Source organism: Microcebus murinus, chromosome 3 (genome assembly GCF_040939455.1).
Source record: "Microcebus murinus isolate Inina chromosome 3, M.murinus_Inina_mat1.0, whole genome shotgun sequence".
Lineage (NCBI taxonomy): Eukaryota > Metazoa > Chordata > Mammalia > Primates > Cheirogaleidae > Microcebus > Microcebus murinus.
The window spans coordinates 57,056,414-57,074,593 of NC_134106.1; the positions used below are offsets into that span (position 1 = coordinate 57,056,414).

Sequence of the window (18,180 nt, forward strand, 5' to 3'; positions counted from 1 at the left end):
CTCAGAGCAGCCGGGAGTACCACGCTCTGCGGGACTGTTTGTGCTGCTTTCAGACTGGACTCCCAACAGAATCTTCTATGATCTGCGCTGAGACTATGTAAGGTCACTCGATGATTCAGATCACAAAGGCCCCGTTTTCCACTACTTAATTTGCACAGTGGCTTGTTTGCAAAGGTCCCAGTCTGGGGTCGGAGCCACCATGCATAGAGGAAATAAGTTTTCACCGAATGTTAGGGACCCTGCCGGCAGATGGAGGATGGGAAAGGGAGAGAAGGGATAACAGCGCTAGAGAGACAGGAGAAGTGGTCATGGAAAAAGGAAAGGAAGGTGCGTGAGAACGAGGAAGGAGTACGAAAACATGCACAGCTTACACGAAAATGCTAAGGAAAAGGGATTCACAGCCGAAGCCGGCGGTGTCCCCCCGCCCGGGCCACTGGCCCGCTTCCGCCGTCTCCGGCCACCAGGTGGCACCCTTTGAACTTTCTTCCCCGAGACACCAGGGAAGGGGGGCAGAGAGGAGGGAGAGAAGGCGAAGCACTCCCCCAAGCAAGGACAATCTGAAAACCCACCCCATAATATTTAAGATCTGGGACAAAGAGCAGTCAGGACGGAACTGCTTCCAGTGCAAAGCCCCGGCGCGGCCTCGGCAGCGGCGCGGCGGCCCGAGCCCGGAGCAGCCCCTTTAAAAACGCGGAGTACAGTATTGGGATCCTTGAAACCTGAGACCCAGAAACGGAATCGAAGCGGAAACCAGAGGGAAAACCTTGAACTCCTCCAGACAATCGCTTCCGGGGAGTTCCAGGGGCGCGAGGGGGAATCCAGGACCCGAGAGGAGGGCCCCTCGCATGGCGCGCCCCTGAGGGTCGCGGCGAGTTCGCGGAGCGCGGGAAGGAGAGGACCCTGCCTCTCCCGGCTGCGGGCCATGGCCGCGGCGGAGCAGAAAGCCCTCGGCGCCGGCTTCCAGTGGCTGTCTCTGGCCGCTCTCGTGCTCATCTGCGCCGGGCAAGGGGGACGCAGGGAGGACGGGGGTCCAGCCTGCTACGGGGGATTTGACCTGTACTTCATCTTGGACAAGTAAGTGCCTGCCGTGCGTCGTGCCGCCCGGGCTGAGGTGAAGGCGACGCGCCGTCCGCGGGCCGGGCGGGCTGGCGGGGTCGCGCTGGGACAGGCGCGCGTCTCCGGGGAGGCGGCTGCGGCGAGCGCTGCGCCTTTGTTGGAGCGCGCTCCTCCCCGCCCGCGCCGCCCGAGCCCGCGGGGCCGGCGACGCGGCTCCTTCGCGGGGGCCACCTTCTTTTCTGCTGTGTTTTCTGTGTGACGGCCGAGCGTGCAAAGGACTTGAAGGATGCTGTTGACTTGCTAAGCTTCCGTGAATCCTTCCCATTTTGGTGTGTGAAAGGCTTGCTCGCTAGAGGCAGAACTTGCAGGCACTTCTAAAGTAAGAAGCGTGGGGCATTTTAAAGTCGATTGTCTCATTTTTGAAAACGCTGTGCCACAGAAAGCATCACCTTTGTTCCTAATACTACATAATGCATGCTCTGACTGGGTAGTTGGTGAAAATGTAAGGCAGGGTTTCTCAACCTCGGCAATACTGAGATTTCAGCTTGGTGGTTCTTTGTTGTGGAGACTGCCCTGTGCATTGTAGGATGTTTAGCAGCATCCCTGCTACCCACTTAATGCTGGTAACACTCCTTCCCCTTCCCCTTCCCCTGCTCCTTTAGTGGTGACACCCAAAATTGTATCCAGACGCTGCCAAAGGCTCCTCCCCTTCAGCTTGAGAACCCCAGGTTGTAGGAGAATCCAAGCGTTTGGCCGTTCGACTGGTGGGCTACCAGGGAGGTGCAGGAACCCTGGTTCCTTTACTAAGATAGATAGTGGTTAGGCTTCAGGATTTGCTCAAGAGAGAGCTGAACTCAGACCAATAAAACACTTCCCCAATCCCCAAAGGTTTGCCAAGCCACAGTCATTCAAGGAAGCTTCATGCTATCTCCTAAAAACCAGCTTCAGCAATAAAAAACCCGTGGTAGAGAAGATCCATGCTCATTAAATCTGTGTGAGCTCCCCAGTGCCAGGAGAGGCGCTAGCTCTTGCAGTGGTTGGGGAGATGGATTTCACAGACTGGAAAGTATTTGGGAGTTGGAAAAAGAGTCCTGCAAAATAAGCTGGCCAGCTAGACACCAAATGTGCTTTGCAGTTGCCTCTGGAGTTTGATTTTTCCGTAAAGGCTGTTTTGAACTCCAGATTCTTTGGATGAAAAGTGAGATCTCTTTTTTTTTTTTTTTTTTTTTTTGCAGATTTATGAGAAGGTGGATACTGAAAATATACTCTAATGCTAAGAAATGGAATTTCTTTTGTTAATTCTAGTGGCTGGGAGCACCAGCTCACAGACTCAGAGATGGTATCTGAAAAGAGTTAGAGATGCCCATCATGCAGTGCTTTTAAAAAAGCCAGTTCCAAAGGACAGATGGGAAAACTTGAAAAAATGGACAGAATCATCCTGTCCCTCAATGGGATGACTCAATACTGTGGAGATAATCAGTTCTCCTCAAATTAATTTATAAACTGCATTAAACTTTTCAGTCAAAGTTCTGAGAGAATTTATTTTAGTGATAGGAATTTAACAAAATGATTCCAGGCTCATCTTAGAAAAAAGCAGGTAAAAAAAAACAAAATATTTTTTGAAAAGAATAATGACGAAATACCTTTTCTCAAAATGTTAAAATGTATTGTAAGGCAAATTAATAAAAACATGATGGTAAAAGCCAAATAATAGGTGGACAAAATAGAAAAATCTAGAAAAAAAAGTGCATATAGCTCTAAGTACATGAAAGCATTGAGTGGAATTTCAAATTTGTAGGTAATAAATTCATTATTTAAAAATAGTTCTTGGACAGGTTGTTGATAACATGAAGAAAGAGAAAAGTTAGATTAATACTTTTTACCACACACCAAAATAAATTTCAGAAAGACTGAAAATCTAAATGTTTAAAATAAAATGATCAAAAACCAAGAAGATAATTGATGAATACTACTGTAATCTTAGGTTTAGAGCCCAGAAACCATAAAGGAAAATAAAGATTAGATTAAAATTTTACACTTCTGTAAGTGAAAAAAAATACCATAAATATAAGAAGTTACAGTAACTTTTGCAATATAAGTCACTCTCTAAAGATTGATCTTAATATATAATAAGCAGTAAAAAAAAAACCCTATAGAAAATAGCCTCCCTGCATAATTCATAAGAGAAAAGTACATATGAAAGTCAATAAAGGAGCGAAAAAGTTCACTAGTAATCAAAGAAATGAAAAAAATCAAACAATATAATTTTTATTAAGTTGGCAAAGGTTTTTAAAGAATTACAATACTCGGTATTGGACAATTTGTGGAAAGTAGTCATTTTCATATCTTACTAGGGAAAATATAAATTGGTAAAGTCTTTCTAGACTTGCGCTGTCCAGTAGAACTTTCTAGGATGACAGAAATGTTCAGTATCTGTGCTGTCCAACACAGTAGCTACTAGCTATGTGTGACTGTTGAGCACTGAAATGTGACTAGTGTGATTAAGGACGTGAGTTTTTAATCTTATTAAAGTTTAATTAAACGTAAATAGCCACATGTGGCTACTATATTGGATAGAGCAGACAATTTGGCAACATGTATCAAATGCTTGTAAAAAATGAAGTGTCTGCCTTTCCATCTAGTAATTCCATGTCCTAAAGAAAAAAATCCAAACAGTCACAAAGATATACCTACCTGTATGTTCATAGCAGTGCCGTTTATGAAAGCTAAAAATTATGTGTGTCGGACAATAGATTTACAAAGTAAAGCATAATATATGCGTAGTATTTAGTATGTATTGTGCATTATTTATGCTTGTAAACTATTTTAGGAGAAATATGTAGTCCCTACAACATACTTTTAGGTGAAGATACCAAACATTGTATGCACTGTGATTCTACCTTTGTAAAAAAGTTAATAACACACATGTATGTATTTACCCAATGTGGTAATAGTATTTCTCTCTCTAGAAGATCAGATTTTTAAATTCTGGTTTTACCTTTTCTGAATTTTCAAATTTTTCTGTAAAGAGCATATATTATTTTTATATTCAACAAAAATAAGTTATTTTCAGTTTTTAAAATATCATGTCAAGTGTATAGAGGGTCTCCAATCATCATGCTAAGTTCCAAGCCCCTCACTATTATAAAGGATGCTGCTTCTTTTGTGTTTAATTCTGGAGTAAATTTCTAAGTGTATCATAGGATCCTCTGAAGCGCATTGGGGACCCAAAAAATGCTCCAGGAAAAAAATAGGAGACCTTTACAGGTATTTACCTTAACATTCAGGTGGATGCTTCTGATTTCCTTTAGTTTTCCTATTGTTTGAGGAGGGGGGATACTTTTGTGCTGAACTTAAAACTTAGTATGCACTTGGTAGCACTTGGTATGACAGTGTGCATACCTCCAGCTTGCCATCTTGGTCCAGGCTAATTTATGAGTTTTCTGAGGCCAGAGCTGGGGGATCGGCCAAAAGGCAGTGATGGCAAACAGACCCCTGGGTGGTCTCTAAAGACTTGATCTTTTGTCCTAGAAAGAACTTCCTCAAATAGTGCTGTCCAGCACCCAACCACAGCAGAGTGGAAAGGGAAAGAATGCTGACTTGTTTTTTCTTTGGGCTTCTAAGATCCTTTGGCCGGCAAGACACTGTATACAGACTGAAACCAAGGACTTACAGGGGACAGAATCCACCATTCTTCTCTCCAACCCTGCGACTCCCTTTCCCCTCTCGACTGGTTCTCTTTCCCGTGACATTAAATCTCATCTCATTTCAGCTTTAAGAAGGATACATCTCTGGCCTGGAGGGAACCCAGATTATACATTTAATGGAATGTCATGTTTTCTCAACCAGGAGCAAAGACTTCATAATGATAACCTAGAAAATACCACAGTAACACAATAGGGCATTATTAGCGGCTTTGGCGACTGGGCTGGTGGACTGGGCTACGCAAGGCTTTATACTGATGGAATTTCGTGTTCACTTAAACATGCTTTTCTGGTTATAGTCAGGAAAAGTACATTGCTGGGAATTCAATCAGGGATTTGAAAAGTTAGATCTGGAAGGCCTCTGTCCAAAAAGAAAAAAAAGCAAAGGAACAGCTAGCCTCTTTTCCAGGGTATCTTCTGAGATTAATGCATCCACTTGACCAACCCACACACATGAATGTACCTTTCCTCTCTCCCAGGCCCCTTCTGTCCTTAATAGTATACATTTATGTATCACATATTGGTCTATTTTGTGTAGAGCTATTTGTCACTTAAATGGAGAAAGTGGATTTTGCATCATGAGTCTTAGGGAAGTGCTGGCTGTGTGATGTGTGCCCTGAAGGCTTCAAACACGGATGTGGGGACTAGAACAGGAGCAGTGGAGGAGATGGCGGGCTGGAGGGTGGGAGTAAGTGCTGAACAGCTTTATGTATAGGACTTTCTAGTGCCACAGCCTGTGCTTTATTTCCTGTACCTAATAAATCTTTATGTTTGTAAAGGCCCCCCACAGACTCACCATGTGCTCTTTCCCCATTAAAGCTCTGACATTCCCCTCTGCCACTTCCCTTCTGTTCAGCACCAATTTTCTTCTCTCCCTACTCCCAAGGAACTCCGTCTTGCCACTCCCAGAGTTCCTGCTGCAGTGCCCACAATTGGATGTCTCCTAATGGTGCTGATCTGTAGGACCACTACTATGTGTTGTACTCCAGGAACAGGGTCATTAGACAGAAATTTGTAGCATTAGACTGGGAACTTCACCATCAGGTACTGTATTGTTTTTCCAGGAAAATACCTCCTGGGTTCCCAGCTACTAATGTACGAAAGAAATCTTTCCAGTCAGAACGTGTATGAGTCTTGTAGACTCTTGATGCTGTCTCACAAGGGCCCCAAAGACAACCTTGTTTGGTAGATAAGGAGCACAGTTGTCCCTGGTATACAGAAGAATACCTTTGTTCTATCTACTGGGCTAATTGACCTGCCCACGAACCAAGGATTAGATCGTGACAAGGCCAAGACGATGTCTGCCCTTGACTCCCAGTCCAACTCTTTCTGTTCATCTCTGCCTTGTACAGTTGGGCCATAATGAGAAGCACATGGCAGTGCAACTAGAGGACCTGGGTGGATTCCAGGAATTAAAAATCCCTGCATCAGAGTTTCAGTAAATCATGATGCATAAGGCAATTAAGGTTACTTAACTGAAGAGCTACTGCTCCACTGTTAAATCAGCTGTAGTTTATTGAAAGTTCCAACCCCCTGTACCCCAGAAGGATTCTTCAGAGATCTGGGGGGTTAATTGATGCATCAGACCCTAAGGTGTGTTCAGGACATCTGATTATGATGCACTTAAAGGTCCAATAAATTAATAATTTGTTCAGACTGAATCTGATGGAAAAGGGAAATTCAAGTCTGTAGATGTGTTAAAATACAAAGATGTAGCTTGTTTTCAGAAATACTTTGGAAGATGGCTTAGGGTCTGCAAAATTGGCTCTATCTAAGGAAAACAAGAGCCCATTAGAAGGTACCTTGAAAATGCTACAATAATAAACTTAAAAGGCATCAGGAAAAAACATTTCTCAGGGGCCAGGAATTTCTTTTTTCTTTTTTTGTATTGAGATACACTATATAGTCGGTTTTAAAGGTTTCTCCATTTAAGTTCTAGGTTTGGAGCAATAGTTGGTAGAATTGGCTGAAATTGAAAGGTTTGACATATGGGTCAAAAATAAAAATAAGACAAAAGTGTTTTTGTTTTGTTTTGTGTTTCTGTCTGGGTCAGCCAAGTAATTACATCTACTTTCCTTAGCTGTAGAGAGCTGGTAAAACTCAGTGTCAAGCTGAGAATAGAATCCAGGAGTGCTGGAGAAAGACACCCATCCCAAGATAACCAGTAATTATCTCCAAATGCTAAAGGACTCTTAGTGGTCCAGGGACAAATTCAGGCATTCCTTTGGGAGACTTGGCTGTCACATAAATGCAAATGGGATTTGATTCATGCTAATTTAGAATGTGTGTCTATTTTTGGTGTATAGCCAAGAGACTGGATCTCGTATTTCCCACTGATTACGCCAAAAGACAAAGAGGATATTTGGCCATTTGCTGACATGTTTTTCAGACATCTCAGGTTCTTACTGAAAAAGTAATTAGGTTTCTTCAATTTGGCTCAGCTGATTCTTTCATTCATTTGGCATGCATGACATTCTCAGTTCTGATCACGAGTGTGTACACCAGTAAAGGCATGGATAACACAATGCCCACTGCAAGTGATATCCTGTCCTGAGAGGTGCAAGGAATGCAAAAGAAACAGGACTATTGGCTCTTTATGGAGAAAGATGTTAGAAGAACTCTAGGCAGCCAAAGCTAAAGGATGCAATCAGGATTTGGGGCAGGAGCCAGGTAATGTCAATTTTAGATCAATAAGAAGAAATAGCATGTACTGAGCACTTGCTACCTGCCAGGCACTATAGTAAGCACTTTGCCCATATGATCCTGTGTAGTCTTTACAATCTTCATAAGGTCTATACCGTCATAATCACCATTTCACACATGAGGAAACTGAGGTTTAGAGAGATTAAGTGAGGAAGCTAAACTTCCAACCCATGCCTTTCCGAGTCATTATCTATGCACAAGATGAAAAGAATCTAAATATGCAGAAGAACATTGACTCAGTCTGGGCAGGTTAGGTTATGCTGTGGTAATAAGCAACACCCCAACTCTCAGTTACACAAAACAACACAGGTTTATTGTCTTCGTGTGCTCCACCGTCTAATGGGGTCAGCAGGGGCTCTGCTCATGGTGGTTGTTCTGGGAGCCAGGCTGGTGAAGACTCCTTGGTGACACCTGCTGCCACCATTGCAGCTGCAGGGGAGAGAATGCTGGAGTACGTCTCGCTGGCCACGAAGTGCTTCAGTGGGAAGTGACGTGCTCCTTTCCACTCAGCCGGTCGGCCAGACTAGTCACATGGACTCACCCTATGGAAGGGGACATGGAGGGAGAACTCTAATCCTCTCATGTGTCCAGAAAGAAAGGAAAGCCCGATATGAGTGGGCAATAATAGCTTCTACTTCAAACATGTAACTATACCTTGCTTTGGCCTGAGTGAGAAAGGAGTAGTCATTGAGAGAGGGTGAAGAGGTAAGACTTGCGGGAAAGGCCAGTTTTGAGCTGTGTCTTGGGTGTATAGTATTCGTCGACCTGCATTACTGTCGGGCATGATGTTTCAATCACACCTATGAGGAGGCAGGGAGGACCCTGCTCTTTTCCTTCCTCCCCCGTGCCCCTCGTGCTTTAGATGAAACATCCAACATTCGGTGTGGTGAGCGAGGGATTAAATTAGATCAAATGGAAGGTAGAATGAGAGATTAGACGTGCTGCCTTGCCACCTAAGGATTACATGAATATACTTGAAAGATGAGAATCCCTTTCCCATGGTCTGTGGACTATGAGGGAATTTGAAAGGCTGGGGAGAGAGCGGCCGGTGGAGCAGGGAACGCTGCAGCAGCAGAGCTGAAAGGACGAGGATGCCCATATACTGCAGAGGCTGATGCAAAGTCTGAATCAAGAATGTCTGGGCTCCAATGAGTGTTTTCAATGAGGGTGCTGTTGACATTTTCGGGGGAACAGTTTTTCATTATGAGGGACTGTAGGATGCTTGGCATTCCTGATCCCTGCTTTCTAATACTCTTTTGGCTATTATGATAACCAATACATAAATGCCTCTACATTTATTTCCAGGGATGGTACCACTCTGGTTGTGAACCCTTAGCAAGTCACTCTGATGATGTTGATTCCTAGCACCCAAGGATTGCATCTGAGCAGGAGCAGCATTTGTCTGGAGGAAGAAGTGGGGAGGTTTCAGTGATGGGAAGACCAGTGGAAATGGTAGACCTTGGAAATGAACATGCTAAACTAGTGCTTCTCAACCAACGGCCAGATTGGAACTCCAGAGGGCTGAGGCAGGCTTGTGTTTTGGAAAAGCTTCCCAGGTGATTCTTATGTGGGTCCCTCTCCCGCAATAATTATGAGACTGAACAGGAAGACAGGAAAAGCCGTCCCATAATGCTGGCCTTTCTTTGCTAAGGTGAAGATTCAGCTAAGGCAGCACACCCCTCAGAACTGTGCTCCAAATGGAGCTCTTATTTTAGATGGTGAGAGAAGCGGCAGCCCCACATGATGTGGAGGAAGAAGAGCAAAGGTCACAGAGAGGCCGCGCTTTGCCCTCAGTGTTCCCAGGTCCTGCCGTGTGTGCAGGTACATTTAAGCCATGGTGTTTGCTGGCTAGGGCAGTCCTCTGCCCACTTCCTGTCAGGTCTCCATGCACGAAATGTGCGTTGGTGCTTCACGGGAAAGAATTAAGGGTCAAGCACAGGGGTTAAGATCTCCAGCTTCAAATACCAGATCACCCTTTCACCAAGTGTGTGACCTTGGGAAATTATTTAGCCTCTCTGAACCTCAGTCTTCTCATTAATAAAATAAGCATTAGCACTTCTGCTTCACATAAGTGTTGTAAAGATTAAATAAGATAAAAACCTTTAAGTAAGCATTTGGCATATGGATGCCCAGATGCTATTAATAGATGGTGATGGTGATAATGAAAGTGGAGGTGATGGGGATGGGGATGATGATGGTAATGGTGATGGTGGTGACTGTGATAGTAATGATAATGATGGTAGTGGTGATAGTGATAGTGGTCGTAGGATGATGGTGATCATGATGGTGGTGGAAGTGATGGTGATGGGGGTGGTGGTGATGGTGATGATAATGATGATGATGGTAGTGATCATGGTGGTGGTGGTGCTGCTGGTAGTAATTAGAGAAAAAGAATATGGCCCTCTAGGCCCTCCCTAGATTCCAAGCAGGACTTCCTGGCTAGGGTAAGGAATATATCACTGCACTTCATTATTTATCAAACTTTGCTGGACTTCTGGAATTGCAAAATGCCTAAGATATGCCCCAGTTTTCAAGGAGTTCATGGTTTAATAGGAGAGACAAAGTGCTGGAGAAACAGTTGATGAAATATTAATTGTGGTTGAGATGAGAGGGACTTAGGAGGCTTCATAGAGGAGGTGACTTTGGATCTGGAACTTGAAAGTTGAGCAGGATTTTGTCAGGGGACAAAGTAAAGAAAGAATCAAAATACTGGAAAGCAAAGTGACACTCTTTGTGATGTGAATGTGACAGGGAAAGAATCTGGAGAGAGTTAAGATTTTACTCTATTAACAATTGATTATGGGATTAAAGGTTTCTAAGGATGAAATTGGCAAGCTTATGTATGTGTTTTAGAAATATATATTAATATGTACCATCTATCCTTGTAGTGGGAATGAGAAAAAAAATAAATGAAATTGGGGGCTCCTTTGCATTGAGGGGCAACAGGATTGGATGAGCAATTGGCTGTGAGCAAATTGAAAAGGAGAGAGTTGGAATCATGAGGAGTAGGTGTCAGAGGAAAGAGAAGCTTGCTGTGGACGTTGGAGTCTGCAAACATGGGACGACTGGGTGGAGATGTGGCGTAGGTGGTTGGATTGATTCCCTGGAACTGAAACGAAAGACTTGAGTGTTATTAGCCCAAGGGTAGTAGTTGAAAATATGGGTATGGATAATTAAATAATATCCAGATAATATCAGGATTTTAAAATGTCAAGAAGAGGTGGAGTTTGAAGAGTATATGGCTAGGGTCCAACGGAGAGAAATTGCCAACAGGAACAATCTGGCAAAAGAAGAAACCACTAACAGAGCTGAGAAGAAGCAGTCAGAACAGTCAGAAGAGAACCAGCAAAGAGTTGTACCACTGGGGCAAAGAGGGACAGAATTTCAGTGGAGGGATGATCATCTAGATGTTTTCCTCTGAAGTTATCTATTCCTGTTTCTAGTCTTGGTAAACGATGGTGCCATAAACCCAGGCATTTAAACCAGAGATCTGGGAGTAATCCTCTTTCTCACACTGCAAGGCCTGATGACATCTGCTCCCACATCTCTCCTGGGTCTACCTTATTCTCTACCTTGAAACTGCCTTAGCTCAGGCCTCAACCATTTTCACCCAGTTCGTGGAAACATTCACTAAGTTGGTCGCTTTGCTTCCTTTCTTTACCCTTCCTTCTACCTTGTATTCTTGACACTACCACCAAGTTGATCTTTTTAGAACACAGATCTAATCCTGACACCATCTCCCCTGACCCTCACCACTTACCCTTTAAATGCTTCCAAAGCTCTTTCAGGATAAAGTGTAAACTCCTTAGCAAATATTCATGACCCTTATCGCTCAAGCCACTATGTATTTCCCAAACTTCATCACTTAGCACTTCCCACAACTTTGTAATTTCCAAAAGAGCTGTACTGTGCGGTTCCCCGAACTAACACATGCCCTCTTGCCTTTAGCTGTAATGCCCTGCATTACTATTCCCATCTCTACCTAGGTGATGCCCACCTATCCTTTAAGGTAATTGCTAGTATTTGGTCCTCTCCCATTACTAGTTGTGGGTTCCCAGTAGTCCAAAGGAAAACAATTAAGAGCAATCACTTCTCTACATTAATCTTCATTCAAATCCCTTCCTTGTTCAGGATCTCCTAACCCCATAACAACTTGTATCCCAAGATAAGCAGTGAAGTGGTCCATTACCAAGAGATGAGAGGTGAGACCCAGTTTGTCCTCTGGGGTCTCATCTAGTGATCTTACCTCTTCCCCAGTAGTCAATGATACGCAGCCCCAATTAATAAGATTCCTGGCCGGGCGCTGTGGCTCACGCCTGTAATCCTAGCTCTTGGGAGGCCGAGGCGGGAGGATTGCTCAAGGTCAGGAGTTCAAAACCAGCCTGAGCAAGAGCGAGACCCCGTCTCTACTATAAATAGAAAGAAATTAATTGGCCAACTGATATATATATAAAAAATTAGCCGGGCATAGTGGCGCATGCCTGTAGTCCCAGCTACCCGGGAGGCTGAGGCAGAAGGATCACTCGAGCCCAGGAGTTTGAGGTTGCTGTGAGCTAGGACGCCATGGCACTCACTCTAGCCTGGGCAACAAAGCGAGACTCTGTCTCAAAAAAAAAAAAAAAAAAAAATAAGATTCCTGTAGGAACCTCCTGGAACAGGGCTTTCCCAACATCTTGATGGCAAAAGGGTTATGGTCAGAATTATAGTCAGGCCACCATCATTCCTTACATAAAAAATAATGAAAATACCAGGCTTACAGAAATTAAATGCCCATAAGAGAAAAGTGAAGAATCCCAACTGTAACTGTATACCAGTAACAATAATAAACAATATAAAATAAAAAGGAAATTCACGATGCCATTGGACAACACTAAAAATAAATAAATAAATGTGGAATGTTAAAGATCATTGTTAACAGGGTGACCAAATACTCTGATTTCCTCAGGACAGGCCTAGCCTATGCTTGTTGTCCCAGTATAATTACTAACAGCTTCTTCTTTTACTCTCAAAAGTGTCTCTGTTTGGGTTTTAAATTATATGGTCATCTTGATTATTAACTATCATAAAAGACAATATCAAAGGAACAAAAGGGGAGAGGATTAAAGACCAAGCAGGTGAAGCACCTTGTACACTGTGTTCCATTAAAATGAGCAACCAGCTCAGCACTCCTGATACCATTTAAGTGCCCCAGTTTAAGCCTTTTCTGGTATCCCTAGTCCCAAATCCCCATAATAATTAGTGGACATTCTCTACTTCTCACTACATTAGCACCTAACACTTTGAATCATAATTTTACATAGCCTGACCTTTCCATGGGGAGGCAGTATTGCATAGTGGGTGAATGCCAGAAGGGAGACTTGATGAGCACAGTATTTGGACTGGGCGCATGACCACTTGTGTTCAAATCCCAGCCCTACCACATACTAGCTGTGTGTCCGTAAGCAAGTTACTTAACCTCTCTGTGAACTTAATTTCCTCATCTTTAAAAGTATGATAATAGTATGTATCATATAGATTATGCTCAGGACAGAGCCACATTGCAAGTGCTGTTATTATTATTAAATGGCAATGAATGCAAAGGGTCCCACACAATGCCTGCTGTTTAAGTCATTGTAATTTTTAATCTTTATAGATTCCAAAGAACCCACCAGGAATTCAAAAATCAGTTTTCTGAATCAATAAATGGCATGCTATAAGTAGGTCCAGCAAGGTGGGAACTGAGAAAAAGCCATATGCTTTAGCAGAAATAAAGGCATTAGTAATTTTTGAAAGTGCTAATTTGGGACACCATGAGAGAAGAAACTAAAATTTAATAAGCTGAGGGGCTTGATGGGAGATGAGAAAGGAAAGAAAGTTTATGACTTAAGAAAAGGAAGCTGAGCAAAGACAGTTATCTTCTCCCTCACCCTTTCCCCCACTAATCTAAAACTGTCCCATTCCCCAAAAAGAGTTCATCTTAAGGTGTCTAAGGGAAGCCTGCATTATCAGCGTCTCTGGACTCTGCCTAGTCCAGACACTAATGGCAGTGACACTGACATGCAACACACTTGTAAGAAATTATACCAGAAGCAAAGCAGATGGACTGAGTTTGAAGGTCAGCCAGGGTCTACTTTCAACTCTGTTGCCAAGTTATAAAAAGCATGCAGAAAAGGATTTTCAAGGAGCCCCTAGAACAATCCCAAATCTGGAAGTAAGTCTAAAGTAAAGAGTGGGCCTGAGAGGGGTGAGGCCACGCCTGGATGCCCACTGCCATTGTGCACCAGTGTCACGCAGCGGCAGCTGCATGGGGAGGCAAATGGGAAACCAAGCCACAAGAGAGATAGCCTGTGAAGAGCAGGCATCATCCATCATCCAGGCAGTGATTCTGTCCGGCATTGCTGAGTCCTTCCCATAGATCCCAGGCCTCTGGGGAAATGGCAGGTTCTGTCTTTGACTATATGGATGCAATAGGGATCAAGAAAGAGGCCAGGTTTAGCACAATGTCAACCTACAGTGGAGACCAGCCCTCCCCACCCCCACCAAAAAGAATCCACTGCCTGTGGCAAGCTGGAATTGTGTAACTGTGTCCAAAACAAACCAACTTTGCAAGGATGAGGTTCCTTTGTGGAAATGACAAGGGTCAATTCCCCACTTTCCCATAACTATGGAACAGCAACTTAAGCTTACTTTAACCATCAAGAGCAACATCCTTCCCTCAGATTAAGTTCTTAGAGAAATTTATAAGTGTGAGATGATGCAAAAATAAATATATAAATGCACACACGCTATAATTTGAAAGCAAATGCCAGGCAAAATTATACCATCCCATAGTCAAAGATAAAAATAAGATCTATAACATTTTAGCACTGTAAAAAAGTGATTAAACAAAATTCCTGAGATGGAAGAGTGGAAGAAGAATGTATTTATGGAAAGCATTTTTCAGTATCAAAGTAGGCTGATTATAGCACCATGACTTCAGTGAAGTTAGATAAAACAGGAAATTTGTGAAACAGGAGATAAAATATGAAATGAAAAGACAAGAGACCTAGAACAGTTAAAGACATATAAAATAATATGGAAAATTTTAAAGTCACATGAGAAGCAGTAAAGAGCAGAACTGACAAGGCAGAAAATGACATAAATGATAAAGCATGTTTGAGAAATTGTTATATTTTGAAAAGGAAAATCCAACTAGATTACAGTGATAAGAGAGAAGATGATAAATAATGAATGACAAAATTAGATATCCAAAATGTCAGATAATCTTGTGTTGCTAAAGTATAGTCTAGTAAAAACATTCAAAGATATGATAGAAGTAAACTTTTCTGATTGGAGAAAAACCTGAAAATTCAGATTGAATGGGCTTATCAAATAACAATCAAAATTGATTATTCATTAAAAAGATTAATACTTAGACATTTCCTGATAAAAATTTATAATTTTAAAGACAAAAGAATTTTATAAATGGGAAGAAAACACATATTACCTACAAAGGCTCTGTACCATTAAATGGTGAAAAATTTGGACAGATAAAATTCATTGTTTATGAGAGATAAATTATTTTGATGGATTTATGACCTAAAGTGTTATACTTAGCCAAGATGTCATTTACATGTGAAAAAAAATAAAAATAAAATTTTTAGATACGGATTTTTCTAGAAAGGGCATTAGAGATAATTTTCTTCAGGGGATTAGGGATCATTTTCTTCAGGAAATTATCCAAAAAGTGAATCATGGTTTGAAAAAAATACTTAAAATATAATAGTTGTTATATTAAAGAAGTGGCAATGACCATTGAAGCCATTTAAACAAATATATGTCCAATATTTTCAATAAATTTTGAGATGATATTACATAAACAAACAAGAGTATTCTGTCACGAGAAAGGAACAAGCAAAAAATAAGAATCTTCAGTAGAAAAAATACACTATTTCTGAATCTTCAAATGCATTGGAAGAAATGACTACCACATTGAATATTGCAAAAAAGTAGATTCAGTTCATCTGGGGACAGTTTGAGAAACTTTTTCCAGAACTTAAGCAGAAAAAAGAGTTTAAAATTATGAGAAAAGAAAGAAGTAATACAAAGTTACAGGATGTCTAATACACACACACACACACACACACACAATAAGAATTCTGAGGAGAAAGAACATTTATGAGAATAAAAATAGTATTAATAATAGATGATTTTCCTTAGCTGCAGAAAGTCTGGAGTCTTCAGATCTAGAGGATGTATACCAAAAACTCAGCCTAATTAATTTTTTAAAATGATCCACAACTTAGACAATCCTAGGTAAATTCTTAAAATATACTAATAGAAAAGTGTACATTCTTCCAAAAAGGAAAAAAATTAGGCTCCCTCTAACCCCCCAAAAGAAAGTGAGACTCAAATTGGCATTGGATTTTTTAACTCTACAACATTAAATGCTAAAAAAAAAAAAACCTCAATAATTATAGAGTCTTGAGTGAAATGTGATTTTTAAATTCCAAGTTTTGTCAGACATGCAGACATTCAAAATGTGTACCATTCACATACCCTTACTAACAGTACAGTTAAAGAATAATATCCTAGGCCGGGCGCAGTGGCTCACGCCTGTAATCCTAGCACTCTGGGAGGCTGAGGCAGGTGGATTGCTCGAGGACAGGAGTTCGAAACCAGCCTGAGCAAGAGCAAGACCCCGTCTCTACTATAAATAGAAATAAAATTAATTGGCCAACTAATATATATATAGAAAAAATTAGCCTGGCATGGTGGCTCATGCCTTGTAGTCCCAGCCACTTGGGAGGCTGAGGCAGTAGGATTGCTTGAGCCCAGGAGTTTGAGGTTGCTGTGAGCTAGGCTGACACCACAACACTCACTGTAGCCTGGGCAACAAAGCGAGACTCTGTCTCAAAAAAAAAAAAAAAAAAAAAAAAGAATAATATCCTAATACCAAGTAAAATTTATCATAGGAATGCAAGGAGGCTTCATTTTTAGGAACTGTATTAAAATAACTCACATTTATTTTGACCACTGAAAATAAAAACTGTATTATCTCAGCAGAATCTGAAAGACATCTCTTTGCAAACTTAAACACTGAAAAGATATAGAGGATATGAATAACAATTAGTGAGGTTGACTTAATAAATATATCTGGACCCTATACCCCACAGAAAATAAACTTTCTTTTCAAATGTCCATGAAATAGTTATTAGATCACAAAGAATGCCTCCATATATATCCCAAGGCACAATTTTTCCAGTTCACATTCTCAATAAATAACAGGAAATGAATAGTGAAGTATACCAAACCTTCATCTATTGGGGGGGGGTGGAATACAGAATTTTATATTATCCTGTCATGAGAAAAACATGACAATGAATACAGGAATTAGAAAAAACAAGACTGAGAAAAAGTGACTGTCTAAGACAGAGGTTGGCAAACTATAGCCAGTAGCCTGTTTTTGTAAATAAAATTTTATTGTAGTACAGCCACACTCATTTTGCTTCTGTAGTGTCAATGGCTGCTTTTGTGCTACAAAAAAAAAAGAGTTGAGCAGTTGCCACGGAGACCATATTCTCCGCCTACCCCCAGAGCCCACAATATTTATTGTGTGGCCCTTTACAGAATAAGTTTGCTGACCCCTGGACTAATAAACATTTGCAACCCAACAGAAAATGGGCAAAGAATATTGAGACGAGGGTCAGCTTCGTGGGCATGGACCTGTGCAGTCTCTCAGGGCCACTCATTGAAGAACCTGGCACTTATGTTCTGTTTTTGCCATCTTCAAATTCTTAATTTTTGAACAAGAGACCCTGCGTTTTCATTTTGCACTGTGTTCTGCAAATTATGTAGCTGCTCCTAATTGATACAAAGAAAATAAAATAAACAATAAATATGGGGAAAAGTCTGTGGTTTATAATTAAATACGTCCAAATTAAAACTGTAATGAAATCAACTGGTCCTTCCTCTGCCCACTGTCACTGCATAGCCTGGTTTACCTTGATGTGGGGGCAGTCTGTAGGGCATTTGCCTCCCTGAGACTCAAACATGAACATTCTTGCCGTCTGTCTCTCTCTTTTCTCTTCACAATCCTCAGATAGCAAAGAGCTTTCTATACCTCTGTCATATTGCCTAGCACAGATTTCCTTTTCACAATAGGAAATTATGTCTTCTCTACTGTGATCTGAATCCTTTAAGTTTGGCTCTTTCACTGCTAAAGGAATTTAGAAAATATTCTCTCTTTTGACAAAGTCTTGCTTCCAAACCATGTGTCTTTCTACAAAAACCATATTTTGAATCTCAAATATTAACTTTTTCTTTACATCAGTGCTGGAAAAAGCACACCCTCACCCCTTTGCTGTAGCCCCTGGCAGATGGATGCCTTGGACTCAACAGGATGTGTTAGGCCACTTTCTGTGCAAATGCCAATGAGAAAAACACAATAAAAATTTCAAAACGTTGCCCCCATTATGTATGTAAAGATATTGTTACAAGAATGTTCATCATAATGCTGTCATAATAGTGAAAAAGTGGAAGCAACCCAACGTACAAAAAGGAATTATACCAGTAATAATGTGTCTATAAAGTGGAGAAAATTCAGATGCTAAAAGTAGGGAAGATGATTTAATGAAATAAAAATGAGTTCATAATCATAACATTAAAGGAAAAGAACAGGGACCATAACCTACAAATATGCAAAATGTATATGCTTGGGGAAAGTCTGAAGGTAGAGTTACTGTGGTGTGGGCAATGA

The 18,180-nt window shown here is 41.5% G+C and overlaps 1 protein-coding gene across 2 annotated transcripts in view; it reads left to right on the top strand.

Annotated features, from left to right (window-relative positions):
* Nucleotides 1–521: 521 nt before the first annotated feature.
* Nucleotides 522–18,180, top strand: part of ANTXR1 (ANTXR cell adhesion molecule 1) — a 230,633-nt gene continuing 212,974 nt past the window's right edge. For both annotated transcript variants that reach the window (XR_012918576.1, XM_012750117.2), the window contains exon 1: nt 522–1,074. Coding sequence is in view for 1 of the 2 variants with exons in the window: in XM_012750117.2 (XP_012605571.1) it covers nt 923–1,074 (152 nt within the window). In the remaining variant the exon portion in view is untranslated. The remainder of the gene's footprint in view (nt 1,075–18,180) is intronic.